General features: G+C 40.7%; 1 protein-coding gene across 3 annotated transcripts in view; it reads left to right on the forward strand.

Moving 5' to 3' along the window:
* SPSB4 (splA/ryanodine receptor domain and SOCS box containing 4) overlaps positions 1-10,036 on the forward strand; it is a 195,670-nt gene extending 185,634 nt beyond the window's left edge. For all 3 annotated transcript variants that reach the window (XM_082221941.1, XM_082221940.1, XM_082221942.1), the window contains exon 3: positions 8,534-10,036. In XM_082221941.1, the coding sequence (XP_082078067.1) occupies positions 8,534-8,661 (128 nt within the window). In that variant the 3' untranslated portion in view covers positions 8,662-10,036. The remainder of the gene's footprint in view (positions 1-8,533) is intronic.
* Positions 10,037-15,983: the final 5,947 nt, after the last annotated feature.

Consider the following 15,983-nt stretch of genomic DNA (forward strand, 5'->3'; position numbering starts at 1 on the left):
TCAAACTCTCAACCCTGAGATTAATAGTCTTATGTTCTACCACCATTTTATTAAGGGGGTGCTTATTTTCAGTAAACAGCCCCCATGCATGAAATGGAGAGGAAATTTCTTGTTATTTTCTGCATGGCTGTGCATATTTTGAAGAAATCTTTGGGGTGGGAGGGAGTTGGCTTGTTTTTCTTTACAGCCAAGGAGTTCAAAGGTAGGACTTTTACCCAGTTTTTTTTTTAAAATGCAACCACAATCAGTTGCCAGTGAACCTCTCCACATCTTTCTGTACTCAGCTCCTTCTGGACTCATTCCTCCTTCTGTGCCAGGTCACCCTGGAAACAACACTAGCGCTGATCTGGCACAGGAAGGGCAATGCGACTGGAAGAAAGTCAGAGGGCTGCAGTGATGGAGAGACTTGCCAGCCACTGATCACAACTATTGAGACTTTATTCTAAGGGGGGGGGGGAGAATTACCCTTAGGGTTCTCATCTGTAAACCCAGCTCTATCCCAAAATTCTCTGATTTCTCGCATGCCTCCTAACCCTTTGGAGATACTGTCTTTTTGTCACCGCTCAAAATACTATAATTCAGTGAGACGGAAAATACCTGCCTGGCGCTACACTTGATTGTCCTTTAACACAGTTTGGAGGGGTTCTTTGGGAGCACTTCATAATGTCCATTTTGTTTGGGGTGTCACCCACAGACTTGACCACCTTATTGCTCCGCTTTTGTTGTCCAATGGTCTGTTCATCTCCCTAGCTGGTTTTCTGCTTCTGGTTTATAATTTTATTGCTGTTGTGTCTGTTTCTAATGATGTTCCCCATACTGTGTGTGTGTGTGTGTGTGTGTGTGTGTGTGTGTGCTCGCGCACACCGAGAGAGAGAAAGAGGGGGAGGGAGGGTTTACATTTGAGCAAAACTTCATTCTGCTGATTGAAACTTTCTTGCCTCCAATAGCTTCTTTGTGCTTTATAACCACACTGGCATTGGCTTTGGCTAGGTGCTACCTTTTCTGATCTGTGGTATATATTTTAGCTGAGTTTCTATTGTGGTTTTAAATAACCCTCAGTCTTTCCATAGAGATTTGCCTCTCCTGACTTTCCCTTTAAACTTGTTTTTTTGTACTATTCCCATCCATCTTTTTTAGAAACTCTGTTTGGAAATCAAATGTGCTACTTTGGGCTACTTTCAGCATTGCACTGAAGAATAAATAGAACAATTAATTTTGCTTCTCCGGCTGGACTCATTATCTGTAAGCCTCCTTCAAGTGGACTCTGCTCTGCTCAGATACCAGAAAGGAGCAACACTCTTCTGTGAAATGGAGAATCAATCTGACACTGCAGGAAGAACTTGCTCTGCTCTGTAACACACTTAGAATAATTGTTATTCCAGTGCTGCTTTTTATCATTGCACTTCTGAAAAAAAGAAAATCTCCAGAAATACATGCATTTGTTCTGTGCATAGAATTTGATTTGACTGGAAGGCTAATCAATAAAGTTCTATAATTCATTCTTTGTTCCATGCATTCAAAGTTACACTTACACAGACTTCCAAAGCTATGGATGGAGATGGGAAGTTGGCAGAGAAAAAAGCCACTTCTAGACTGCCCATATCTTGGAGGTGGGATTCAGTCACATACAGTAGTACCTCGGTTTAAGAACAATCCTGTTTATGAATGATTCGGTTTACGAACTCCATAAAACCGGAAGTAGTGTTCCAGTTTGCGAACTTCACCTCAGTCTACAAAAGGAAACCGAACAGTGGAAGGGCACCAGTGGCGGGAGGCCTCATTAGGGAACACACGCCTCGGTTTAAGAATGAATTTGGTTTAAGAACAGACTTCAGGAACGGATTAAGTTCGTAAACCGAGTTACCACTGTATTGGCAAATTCAGGCTGCATACTTAAAACTGATTTGGAGATCTCGCGCAAACTCACTTCACCAAATGACCGGACTTCATGCGATAATAAGGAAATTGACAGGAAAATGCAGTGGGAAGTATGAGATAACACTTGCTTTGGTTCAAATTCATCTATCCCTGCTGCCCGCCCACCCCCAAATCAGCATGAATGCTCAGTACGCAAGTTGTCTGGAAGCTCCCCATAAGGGAAACTTGTAATTTAACTGGGAGGGGGAAATGTGAAACCAGCTTGAAAACAGTTCTGTCGCTGATTCCCGTTACGTTACTGGATGGTTCCAAACCCTTCTTGAGTTCCATCCTTTACTGTATGCCTGTTTTAAATATCCTGTTGACACATGCCCATACTGTACAATATCAGTCTCACTTCATCCAAGTATTAATCTCCTGGACTGATCTCTTGAATTAATTCTCACATTGATGTATCATCTTTCTTTACAGTTGGGTAAAGACCATATTATACAGAATTAAGATGGTATTTTTGGCAGGAACGTTAATGAAACTAATTAGATGGGCCGTGGGCCAATTCTGCTTCTAAAATAAATGAGGTATTCTAATGCACTGGACTTGCAGAATCTATATCATCTTTTCTTTTCTAGCCACTCATATGCATTGCACATGAAAGGGAATGAACCCTTTCCTGTGGTGGCAAGAATTTTCTGACTGACTATACTATTATCAGAGTTTAGGGTATATTCCAGCAAGTTAGAGTGCAAAGCAGAGTCAGTGAGGGGTGTGATATGGTCAGGATATTGACTGCAGGAAAAGTCCCAAGGGCAACATGTCAAGCAAAAATCTTAAAGGAAGATCTCCATGCAATGGTTCTTGTACTTATTTCCATGACAATTTATGGCAAAACATGCAGTAAATATTAAACTGAAATAAATCATCATGTGGATTTGGGGGCCCCAAATCTGCCTAGCCTCCTTGACCCAGGGGCTCCTTCATGAGAGCCCATGTTTATTTAGATATATTTGCCAGACATCCAGATATGTCCTAAAAGTAAATGGCAATGTGCGACCTCTACTGAATGGTTTCACTTGCAGGCTTATTTTAAAGGTAAAGGTAAAGGTACCCCTGCCCGAACGGGCCAGTCTTGACAGACTCTGGGGTTTGTGCGCCCATCTCACATCTATAGGCCGGGGGCCAGCGCTGTCCGGAGACACTTCCGGGTCACGTGGCCAGCGTGACAAAGCTGCATCTGGCGAGCCAGCGCAGCACAAGGAACGCCGTTTACCTTCCCGCTGGTAAGCGGTACCTATTTATCTACTTGCACCCGGGGGTGCTTTCGAACTGCTAGGTTGGCAGGCTTATTTTACCATAGGATAAATTTGTTCCCTGGATGACACTACTGATCCAGATGATATTTGTGTGTGAAATTGTGCTTCCTGACCTAGACAGACTCCTATTAGCTTGTGCAGGAGTTCTCTGATGAATGTAATCATGGGACATCTTCTTGGTCAAAGTATGTCACTTGGGCACTCTCTCTTTTGTCCTATTTGAGAGCACAGGGTGTGAATCAGGGGTGAATCTGGATGTCAAGATTTGGCTGAAGGAATACCATGGTATCATCCTATACTTTCTGGCTTTCTTGCGACATGAAGTTTCATAGGCAGAATCCTATTTCTTCAGATGCATTGTTGAAATGCCAGCCATTTTTCTTTACTTTAATTAAATTGAATAAGGGAAGGTGAGAAAAAGTAAAAATTCATTTCTCCTAAAAAACAACAACTTCTGAAGTCATTAAAATGTTTTTTTTTTATCGTTCTTAGCTGATAACAGATAATTGTGCCATCTGTTGCCCATAGGTTTGGGGATTTTGTTTGTTTTTTAAAAAAGACGACAACATAATGGCTTCCTGCTGCTCATATGTGGATAAATTGGAGGGGAAAGTATGTACCTGGTGAAGAGAGGTGTGTGTGTGTGCGAGAGAGAGAGAGAGAGAGAGAGAGAGAGAGAGAGAGCGCAGAAGCTCATATTTCACTGTTTGATGGGTTACATCTAGGCTCTTGTTATTCAAAAAGCAGAATGCAAGGACTCATGATTCTGTATGAAAACACTCAACTTTAAAAAAACTTTAAAACAACTTAAAATATTTTCAATCCTGCATTTTCCTTTTTTAAATTGTGCAATGTGTGTAATTAGTACAATTGCACAAATTATGTTTTCAGTCTTCTTTAAAAAGCAACAACACATACTTTGAAACCAAGAATGGCATGAGTTTGCATTTATGGTATATTGTGCATATTCTTTATTTTTCACCACACACAAAATCTGCCCCATCATTTTAGGTATTATCTGGTTGTGTTTTCCTAACAGTAAACAGAGAATATCTTTGGAGTATCCTTACCTTATTAAATGGCAAACACGCTGACAATGCTTTTTATCATTTCCATAAGACCAATTGGTATAGAATTTATGTTATAATTTTTGGTACACCAGAGACTTGGATCAAGTCATGAGTCTCCTCCTCCTCTAGTTTTTGGGGTTGTAATAACAGCCTTGACCAACTTGGTACCCTCTAGATGTTTTGGACTAAAATGGGTGTGTGTGTGATGGGAGTTGTAGTGTATAACACCTGGAAGGCACCGGCTGCTGTTGAAATAACAGTGGTATGCAATTGTACAGCAAGCATTTTTTGAAGATTCCTGTTTGACTCATGCTAAGACAAGTGATAGAAATGGAAGACCAACTTTGAGCTTTGATAAAAAAAAAAAATTCTTCCAGTAGCACCTTAAAGACCAACTAAGTTAGTTCTTGGTGTGAGCTTTCGTGTGCATGCACACTTCTTCAGATACACTGAAACAGAAGTTGCCAGATCCTTCTATATAGTGAGAAGGTGGGGAGGGGTGTTACTCAGAAGGGTGGTGGGAATGGGAGATAGGCAGATAGCTGGGAGAGCCTGTTGACGACTCTTAACGACTGTAATAGGTCTTACAGGAGAAGGCAAGGGGTGAGGAGGTGAGAAATGGTTTAGTCATGTATAGTGAGATAAGAATCCAATGTCTTTGTTCAGCCCAGGTTTTTCCATTGTTTTAAGTTTGGTAATGAGTTGTAATTCAGCAGCTTCTCTTTCCAGTCTGTTTCTGAAATTCCTTCGTAGTAAAACAGCTACTTTGAGATCTTGTATAGAATGTCCTGGGAGATTGAAGTGTTCTCCTACTGGTTTCTCTGTTTTGTGATTCTTGATGTCAGATTTATGTCCATTTATTCTTTGGCGTAAGGTTTGGCCTGTTTGTCCAATATAGAGAGCTGAAGGACACTGTTGGCATTTGATGGCATACACAATGTTAGACGATGAGCAATTAAATAGTCCCGAGATGGTATGTGTGATGTTGTTGGGGCCAGTAATGGTGTTGTCCGGGTGTATGTGGCAGCAAAGTTGGCATCTGGGTTTATTGCAGGCTCTGGTGCCAGTGTCTGTGTTAAGTCTGGTTGTAGTATTATTGTGGGTTAGGAGTTGTTTAAGATTGGGTGGCTGTCTGTAGGCAATGAAAGGTCTTCCTCCCAGGAAGGAAGACAACACCATTACTGGCCCCAACAACATCACACATACCATCTCGGGACTATTTAATTGCTCATCGTCTAACATTGTGTATGCCATCAAATGCCAACAGTGTCCTTCAGCTCTCTATATTGGACAAACAGGCCAAACCTTACGCCAAAGAATAAACGGACATAAATCTGACATCAAGAATCACAAAACAGAGAAACCAGTAGGAGAACACTTCAATCTCCCAGGACATTCTATACAAGATCTCAAAGTAGCTGTTTTACTACGAAGGAATTTCAGAAGCAGACTGGAAAGAGAAGCTGCTGAATTACAACTCATTACCAAACTTAAAACAATGGAAAAACCTGGGCTGAACAAAGACATTGGATTCTTATCTCACTATACATGACTAAACCATTTCTCACCTCCTCACCCCTTGCCTTCTCCTGTAAGACCTATTACAGTCGTTAAGAGTCGTCAACAGGCTCTCCCAGCTATCTGCCTATCTCCCATTCCCACCACCCTTCTGAGTAACACCCCTCCCCACCCTCTCACTATATAGAAGGATCTGGCAACTTCTGTTTCAGTGTATCTGAAGAAGTGTGCATGCACACGAAAGCTCATACCAAGAACTAACTTAGTTGGTCTTTAAGGTGCTACTGGAAGAATTTTTTTTTTTTTGACTATGGCAGACCAACACGGCTACCTATCTACTATTTGAGCTTTGAGATTACCAGATATTCAGCTCTTTTAGTAACTAAAGTCTAACTAAGGAAGAGACCAGTGCCGGGTGGTGGTGGTTAAAAAAAGGGGGGATTAAAATGGGAGAGCAATCTAGATGGAGGATGATCATTCATGAGTTCGGGTCATGACCAGGAATTAATTTGATATGGCTGAAAACTGAAAGCTGATGGAGGGATTACAAAAGAATGTGGCTAGCGAGCTAGTAGCATTTCAGGTTGATTCAGAAGGGGGGTGGATAGGGAAAGTAAACATAGCAAATGCATGAACAAAAGGTCTTTCCCTTTTTTTAAATGGAGAAAAAGCTAGTGTAGATTTACCTGTACTTAAAGAATAGAAAAAGTTCAGAATTTTAAAAAAGTTTTATTTCCTGTTTAGGGGGTTAGTATTGACAAGTAGTCTTAAAAGACATAACTCTGCCACAGGTTTTAGTGAAATATTTGAAAATCCTGTGCCCTAGCGGAGCTGTCTGATCCCAGATGCACAGGTTGCATTCAGTGGAATTTAGGCTGTCTTCTTTTCAGTTTTATTATTAGCTTTTGCCTTTATTTATTGCTTCTCACAGCCAAAAGGAGACCCAAAGCGATTTGCAAGTAAAGTAAAATTCAAAATTACGGAATAAAATATTCATGAAACAATATGTTGAAAAGCAGCTATCCACTATATTCAGTCGTCCTCCCCCCCCCAAAAAAAAAAACAACAACATGAAAGAGGTTATCTCTGTGAGAAATGTACAATTCTCTGTACATATGCTCAAAACAATTAAATAACTCACAGCCATTACATGGCTATAGAAGTGCTTTCATCTTGTCCATTCCCCCAACCCCCCAGCCCCCCCCCATGTGTTTAACTGCCAACAATATCAATCATCTCATTAAGACTGTGAACCTAATTAGTGCCAATACGGTAACTTTTGTTTGTGTGTGTGTGTTTTTCTTAAGAATGAAGCGGAGATGGGGTAAAGAAGAAAACATTTTAAAATATCTACTTAGAAAACAGTGCTTGAAGGTTGAAAGCTAGCAGCTGCTGCAAGAATTCACTGATTCCCTCACCCTCCCATTTTTAGCATTTGCTTATATTTTTGTTTCTGGAAGGCCTTTGTTGAACATCAAATTGCTTTTGCTTACATGCATTTGCTAGTCTTTGAGAAATGGTGGTTTCCTAGCATTCTGAGACCACCAGGAATTTTGACCACTCTGTGTCTTTAATCATGGTTTCAGCGTTGCCATTGAGTCCAAGATTTCTGGGGCAGCAATCAGCAAAGGGTTGTTACAGATGTAAGTTCTGATTTAGTAGCTCCAGTGAAAGGGAAAGACCTTTGTGTGGACATTTTAAGTGTATAGTTGTCCCAGTGTGCTTGGACTTGTAGTGTCTGACAGAGCTATGGTCATAGTTGCCTCCTCTTGCCCAAGATAGTGAAATTATACTAAAGCTTTCCTACATATTATCTCCCCTTTTAAGTGTAGTTGAATCTGTTTTCTTTAATGTCCCATTGCATGCCCATTAAATGACCATGGGTGGGTGTGAATATTATATTGTATGTATTTGCATAAAGCTGTTTAATGCAAACTGGCTTTCTAGTGAAATTAACAAAGCTTGTTTATTACCATGGAAGAAGAAAGGGAACCCCTAGTTCTGTTTACTCCCAACTGCTAGAAAGAAAATACATGTTCTCAAAGGTTTCCCTTTGAATAGTGTTTCTCTAGCTTGGGTCTCCAGCAGTTGTTGGACTACAACTCCCATCATCCCTAGCAAGCAGAACAAGTGGTCAAGGCTGATGGGAGTTGTAGTCCAACAACAGTTGGAGACCCAAGTTTTGGTGCACTGCCTTAGAACAAGGATAGTCAACATTATTTTCTCTTCCTTAACAATTAAATGAAATAATGGTGTGTCATTAACCCAGCTGTAAAGAGTATCATGTTCTAAATCTACTTAAAAGATCTTGAGTTTCTATGAAAACCCTTCTGATAGTGGACCTGTTGAGTCATTATTTTAGAATCTGAACTTCCAAATATGTGCAGTTATATGTATGGTGAAACAAATAGCAAATGTACCACCAGTGCTGCTTTGTATCATGTTGACTGAGGTATATATTGCTGTTCTACTGCTAAGGCAGCTTTTATTGTGCTGACTGAGACTGATGGGAGTTGTAGACCCCAACAAATGAAGGGTACCAAGTTCATGAAGGCTGTGCTAAAGTATAGCTTTGCGTTCAATTCAAGTGTTCCATGTATGTTTTGAAGGTCTGCACTGAATATTCCACTCAAATGTTAGTTGATTAACTTCTTCATTTTGAGTCGGGAAAGCTATTATAAAAAGATGAGTGCAATTAATGACGAAAGGAGAAGGAGGAAAATACATTGATACTGTATCTTCTGTTTCATTTTTCAGCGGAACCCCTGCCTCTCATGGACCTGTGCCGAAGATCAATCCGCTTTGCTCTGGGCAGAGAACGCCTGCATGATATAGAAACTCTACCTTTGCCTCAGTCTTTGAAAAATTATTTACAATATCAGTAATACAAATTCTAGACCTCTAAATGGTAGAAATTGTTTACATCAGAATATAAATCTTCGTGGTGGATATTTTGAGTGTTATTTAATTATTATTTTTAAACGTTTCTTTTTTTTTTAATCAACCGTGGCAGAACATTTTGGAGACTACTAAGGAATGTGAAAACTCTTTGAGTTGGTTTAGATCTTTCAGTGAAATTATTGTTGCCTACACTGTTAGCAGCCTTGTTACGCAGAATCCAAAGCTTGCTTGTCTTCACAGGTCACATCCAAAGAGATGCTCTGTATGTTGACTTAGGTCTGGCGCTGGCTATGCAGCAGATGAAGATCTAATCCCCAAAAGCAGCCCTAGAGCAAAGGGGGCTAGAAACTCCCTTTGTACAGATTAAACGTGTGCTACCAAAAAACAACAATAACCTGTTTGGAGGTTTCTGAAAACCAGAATAACAACGTCACAGAGATTTAACCCGTAAGATATGCCAAGGAATTTTCTGTAGACATCTGTTTTGATCCAAAGTAAGTTCCTTACACATAGAGGTTGCCTCTTCTCATTTGTGAAGGAAAGTGCTCTGGACTGCACACTAGATTCCCACAAACTCTGTAGAAGGGAGTTAGGAATCTTTGTGCGCACGGAGCATATGAGCTGCATTGGAACTGCTAGATTGTGGCCTTTACTTTTAGGTGCTCTGCCTTTTCAGAAAAACATGCTCTTGGTACCCAACCCACCATATTTTAAATTATGTCATAAAACAGCTGTGTCTTTGTTTTAAAGGTAGTTGATCTTTTCTGAAGAAAATCTGCTCAATCTGAAAATCAGTTAAGCTAGCACATTTCAGCTGGTTTTCGTTCTGTTGCTTCAGCAGGGTGGAATTTCCTCAAATCGGTGTTTTCTAGCTTAACTTGGTTGCCGATTGGGCTGACAATTCAGTGTTTTCAACAGCAACCCCCTCCCTCGGCTTTCAAAATATGTCACTTTTTAAGTTGGATTTTTAAAAATCATTTGTACTTCATGAAATCCAAATACTGGGTTTTCTTTTAATATGTACTTGACACAGTATTTTGCATATCTGTTCAACGCTCTGTACAGAGTATCAAATTTTAAGTTGTCTCCCCAGGGGATGGCTTTTTTGTCATCTTCTCCACTGCTTGCAATATGTATTCATTTGTCGGGATCAACTTATTTTTTTAAAGACACTGCTTTCTTTTTTGCATTTCCTACTTTGTTCAAAGTTCTCTGCCTGATCAGTTATCTAGTTTATGACTGGAAGTTGTTGTAAAGGCAGGTTGGCGAATGTTCAGACTGAGCTGCCTTCAGCATATTTTAATGTGAATTTACCGAAGAATGAAGAAAAAAAGTTTCTAATAAAGTCTACTGTCCAAATTGCTGCTAGTGCGTGTCTCTTTTCCTTCCTCACTCTCAAGTAACTTGTACAAAGTAGAAGCAATACAACTGAGTTGTACTCACAAACCACCAAGGCAGTATTTTACCTTCCCTACAGTTTGTTATTTCTGCAACAGTATTTTTCAAACCAATGGAAAAGTCGAAAACAGAATGGTCTGTATTATGGAATACCTTGTTTTATAGAAACTGAACCACATCAAATTTGTCCTAGTATGCTGGGGCTGTACTGTTTCTACCATACCTACAGCCATGCCTCTCATCACTTCAATACCTTAGTATTTTATTTCACCCTTTAGCTTGTTTCTCCATGTCAGCCATTCACATCCAGGACACTCTTCACAATGCAGCTCCCACTCCATACGGTAGGATGGCAGGTGACATTCTGAGCCTGGCCTTGGCTGGGGAGGGTGGGGTATAAATAAAAATTAATAATAATAATAATAATAATAATAATAATAACAACAACAACAACAACAACAACAACAACAACAACAACAACAACAAAGGATGCTGGTTGTCTCCCAGATGTCCAGGTAGCATTGTTTCCAATTCATATAGCACCACCATCAGGCCAGGAGACAGGATCAGTCTCCTCAACATGCCAAACTGGTCTTGTCACTGAGACAGGAACCACCTTTTCTGTAGCATTTCCTCAGAACGCTATATTAAGCTAATCACTTTCTCCATAGTGAGACCTTCTGCCAGCCTTTTCCCACAGGAAGGCCTTGCTTTGATTCCTGTTCCAGTTTGAAGACCTCATCTTGGTAAGTTCAGAAATGTTATCTGCTCTTCAAATTGCTCTTTGGGCAATTTGCTTGCTAAACTTCACACATAATTATACCAGTAGACAGTGCAGTAATATTTACTTCCTGAGAGTATGTCATTAGAAAAACATTTCTGAGTGGGTTTTTTATTTTATTTAAGAATGCTCCTGTTTTTATATAGTTACAGTGGTTAATTATGGATGGCTGTTATGTGGTTTTTCCCCAACTTGATTGTAAGATGCCTAGACACTGCCCTGCATAAGGCAATTAGCAAAATGAATATATAATGAATCATCAAACACTTACCTGTGTATGTTAGCCACCTTAGAGTATCAAAGGTACTGTATAGTCATTGCTTTAACTTGTGTTAGTATTTACTTGCCGTGAATGATTTGGAGAGCATAAAAATGAAGACGCCAGTCAACTTCTTTTAAAAAAGAAGGTAAGTGATTTGTTTGTGGGGCAAGCAGCGATAAAATGTTCTTTCCTGCTTTGAAGGAAAACTACCTAATACTATTTTTGGACTTAAGATTTATGCTTTGTCATTATTTTCTTTTGTTTGCTGTGTTTCCTATCTATCCATTTTTGTTTAGGTATTCTGTTTTGTACTTTTTCTTCCACAGATGTACTGCTTTATGCTTAATGGGCAAGTTAATGGCATTTTTGTGGTATAAATTAATGTACATTATCATTGGCAGAAACAAGCCAAATCAATAGCAAGCTCTCCTTAAATACTGTCCATTAATTTAATAAGTGCACTGCTGAGATTTGACATTTCCATGGGGTTTGGCTGCCATCTTGCCGTTTGCAAGGAAAGGCAGAGCCAAAGTAAGAAGTATGAGCAAACGCAGCCAAGATTTGTTTCAGTTTGAGATGAAGTTGAAGAAGTGAAGCCAGTAGTGAAGAACCTGAGGGCCACTCAACCTTCCAGGGGCCAAATGCCAGTAGTGAGGAAGGTACAAAGCAGGGCTGGTGAGGGGTGTGGCTCAGAAGGATGTGTGGCCTTAGGGGAGCCCCAAGAGCATAGAGAGGCCTGGAGGACCACATTTGCCCCAAGATTCCCCATCTCTGGGTCAAGCTACATCATTACAACATAAAAGGTAGGTTTGATGTAGGGATTTGATGAAAGAGAGAAGTAGTACCATGTGCATATTCTGGAAGGCAGTTTCCAAAGACACCAGATAGCTAAGGGTAGAGCTGGAGAAACAAGAGATTGTGGCAAAGCCCAGAACAGCTTTACACGTTTGTTCTGAGTATGGAAAGGGAGAAGTCCATGCAAGGTCTTATCTTAGAATTGTATAGTTGGAAAGGACCGTGAGAGTCATTTAGTCCAGTCCCTGCAATGCAGGAATCTCAAATAAAGCATCCATGACAGATAGCCACCCAACCTTTGCCTAAAAACCTCCAAGGAAGGAGAGTCCCCCACCTTCCAAGAGAGTCTGCTCAGTGTAGTTAGTTCAGCTAATTCATATAATCCAAGCAGCAGATTTTAGATAAAACAACAATACCATATGTTGTCGTTCATGAGAAGAAACTGCAGCAGTAGTGTGCCTCACATAAGCTGCACCCTGTTTCTGTTTAAATGTAATATGCAGGTTATTGGTAGCCAATAGGGAGTCCATCAGATGTTGGGGTTGTTTGACTATAATTCCCATCAGCCACAGCCAGGAACAATGGCTCTTGTACAGTGGTGCCTCGCAAGACAAAAAGAATTCGTTCCACGAGTCTTTTCATCTTGCGATGTTTTTCGTCTTGCGAAGCATGGTCCGTCGCAACTGCGCCTCTTCAAGCGGCTTTAAGAAAAAAGTGCAAGACGTTTTCGTCTTGCGAAGCAAGCCCATAGGGAAATTCGTCTAGCGAAGCAACGCAAAAACCGAAAAACCCTTTCGTCTAGCGAGTTTTTCGTCTTGCGAGGCATTCGTCTTGCGGGGCACCACTGTAGTTCCACAGTACCGTGGTACCTCAGGTTACAGACACTTCAGGTTACAGACTCTGCTAACTCAGAAATATTACCTTGGGTTAAGAACTTTGCTTCAGGATGAGAACAGAAATCGCGCGGCAGCGGGAACCCCATTAGCTAAAGTGGTGCTTCAGGATAAGAACAGTTTCATGTTAAGAATGGACCTCCGGAACAAATTAAGTTCTTAACCTGAGGTACCACTGTATCTGGAGGGCACCACATTGGCCATCCCTGCTATAGATGGATGCAGCTTCAAAATGGAGCCCCAAAGCTGTAAGGTTAATATATTAAGTGGTACTTTTAGAAAAGTGTGCAGATGACCTTTATATTTTGAAATTGCTTTTTACTAAGCCTAAATTTCCTAACCAACTCTATCACTGACAATATTGTTTAGACACTTTTTTTTCCTGATTGTACATTCTTGTAAACATTAGCATTGACATTTTGCTGGTTATGATGCAGAAGCAAACCACAGATATGTCCTTTCAGCTCATTTGCCTGGATTTCTCAACACACAAAAACTATTGCTGATGTAAAACCAACAACAGACATAGTAGAAGTTTCTAATTATAATGTGATGTGAACAGTTCCAGTGAATTTTAGATATGGAATTAGATGGTCATAAGCTTTTATGCATACAATGCTATAAATGCAGTTGAGTAAAATATTAATGGCTGTGCAGATATACCAAGTTGTAGGGAAATTTTAATGTCAGATTAATAAATTTACTTGGGACTCCAGATTGACTGCACTGCAAAATTGTATAATATTAATAAAAACACTTTAAAAACTGAGCCTTTAAAAGGAATTGGCAGCTAGAATTGATGTTCAGCCTTCTATTTGTGGTCCTTTGCTTCCCCCCATTCCCAACACCATTTACTTTATTTTTGTACCGATTCATGCAAGGGCACAGCAATCCCCTGCGGAAGATCAACCATCTACTCCCTTCACTTTAACATATAAAATATATGTATTTTGATCTCTCTTTCCTCTCTCACTCCTCACTCTCAAAACAGTTATCAACCATGCCAGCTTGATATTTTTTACATTTTGGCTCCTCTTACCTGATTTGGTTCCCCTCATGTTTGGTGTTAGTTTTCCCCTCCTAAGCTTCTCAATATTACTCACACTCTGCTTCATCTTACTCAGTTATCTCATCTTCTATGTCAAGGGCGGAAGACTGTAGTCATCCAGATGTTGATGGACGACAGCTCCCATCAGTCCTGACAATTGGCCATGCTGGCTGAGGCTGATGGGAATTGGAGTCCAACAACATGTGGAGGGCTACAAGTTCTCCACCATTGCCCTATGCCCTCTATAGATTTAACCAAATAATTGCTGATCCAGTCTGGGTCAGGGACTACCAGCCCCACTCCCATTTTCACTACCTGCTTTTAGGATTCTCCCCTCCCCATAAAGACTATTTTGGGGTGCTGATGGTCCATCAACATGGGCAATTAAGCAGACACAGAACCTCAGCTCTGCTGCCCTTTTATTATGCATGCTGATTGCAGCATCTGGGCTTGACGAGGCAAGTGACCTTCACCTGCCCCAAGCCTACTCAAGTTGAGGAATCACACCCCTTCTCCCAGAGCTAACGAGCCTCACTTGGCCAGCTAGTGATCTGGGCTATGGGCTCTTGCCTGCCTCAGCCTCCCTACGTCTCAGAGCCCACTGTGTTTGTGGAGACAGGGGCTTCTCTGGCTCTGGTTATGGGTCCTGCTGCTCTGGTTCCTGTGCCCTGATCCCATCCTGTTGCTATCCTCTATCACCCTGTGAGTATTTCCTTCATTGAACTCTCATTCTCTATTCCCTGCTTGCACTGGTGTGTTCCAGTCCCGGCTACACCCCTAGCCAGGATCCTCTTCTCCCTGTTGTCCTACTAGTTCATGACACTGTGCAACATCTGTATGTGACCACATCATTGTTCCCAAGCAGAAGGAACTGGTTTCAAGTGGCCCTGGCTTTCTGCTTCCCTAAGAGTTGTTGGGGCCCAATGACAGAAAATATTGTTTTGGAGTGTAAACCCTCTATATTCCTTTCTTTTTATCCCTAATCCTAAGGAATAGGCTTTTGAGTCCCTGCCATGCATATGGTCCTTAGGGAGCAGCCCCCACAAACTATAGTCTCACATTAAAAATTCCCCAGTGTTTTGAGCTACCCTGGGAGTGGCCCTCACATTATCCCAACCAGTAGGAATATGGGACATGAATGGTGCACAGTCCTCTACCTATAGAGGCAGGCCCTATCATGGTGCTAAGAGAACCATTTTGATCACATGTCAAGGATGGACCTTCTTTGCCTACCAGTATAACCGATCATATATGACTGTCTGCCTTCCTCAGCCAATAGGAATACATTTCAAAGCCCCATCAATCCAAGGCCTACATTTTTATCTTATTTGTAGGAAATGTACATGTATGGGGCAACATTATTCATGTTTGTTGATGCCTACACCTGTGTCACAGTTAAGAACTCAGCATCTGGAACATTAACATATAGGCCTCTGAATGACAGAGCTTTGAAATGTGCTAGATTTGTAATGGTTTCTCAGAAGTAATTGTTGTTGTTTTATATGCCATCCATCAGACTTGGTTGCCCCAGCCACTCTGGGTGACTCCCAACAAAATATAAAAACATCAACCATTAAAAACAACGTTTTATGCCATGGGTTAAAGATTCCAACACATGTTGTTTGGGTGTAATATACAGTACATATGTAGAGGGGGGACACATGTATGAAGAAGAATAAAGGCCCCTTTAAAGAAGAACTAGGAAGACATATGACAGGAAACTGACCCTTTTTTATACTTTATCTGGGTATAGGCAGTGAAGCAACTGTATTAATTGCTGTTTCAGCTGTGGAGACTGATACATGCTGAAGTAAATCTCATAACATTATATACCTACTCTTCATGCATTTAGAGATTAAGGGTTTTCCTATGTAGGCTCAATTTGATCAGCAGTATCTGTTGGGTTGTTCCTTTTTTACTGACGTTAAAAGGTTATCACATTTAGAAGAAGTATCTGCCTGAAGCGGAAAATTTTCTCTAGACAAAAAAGACTGACAAGCCTATTGTGTTACTATGTCTACGCTGCTAAAAAGAAAAGGGAAGAGTGATCTAATGTGTTTGATGTTTTTATTAAGTACAATGAATTCTACTGTCTGTTTCAAATAGCTGTTGTGAGCCTTTGTCATAGA

This window comes from Podarcis vaucheri (assembly GCF_965113315.1).
Source record: "Podarcis vaucheri genome assembly, chromosome: 5".
Taxonomy (NCBI): Eukaryota; Metazoa; Chordata; class Lepidosauria; order Squamata; family Lacertidae; genus Podarcis; species Podarcis vaucheri.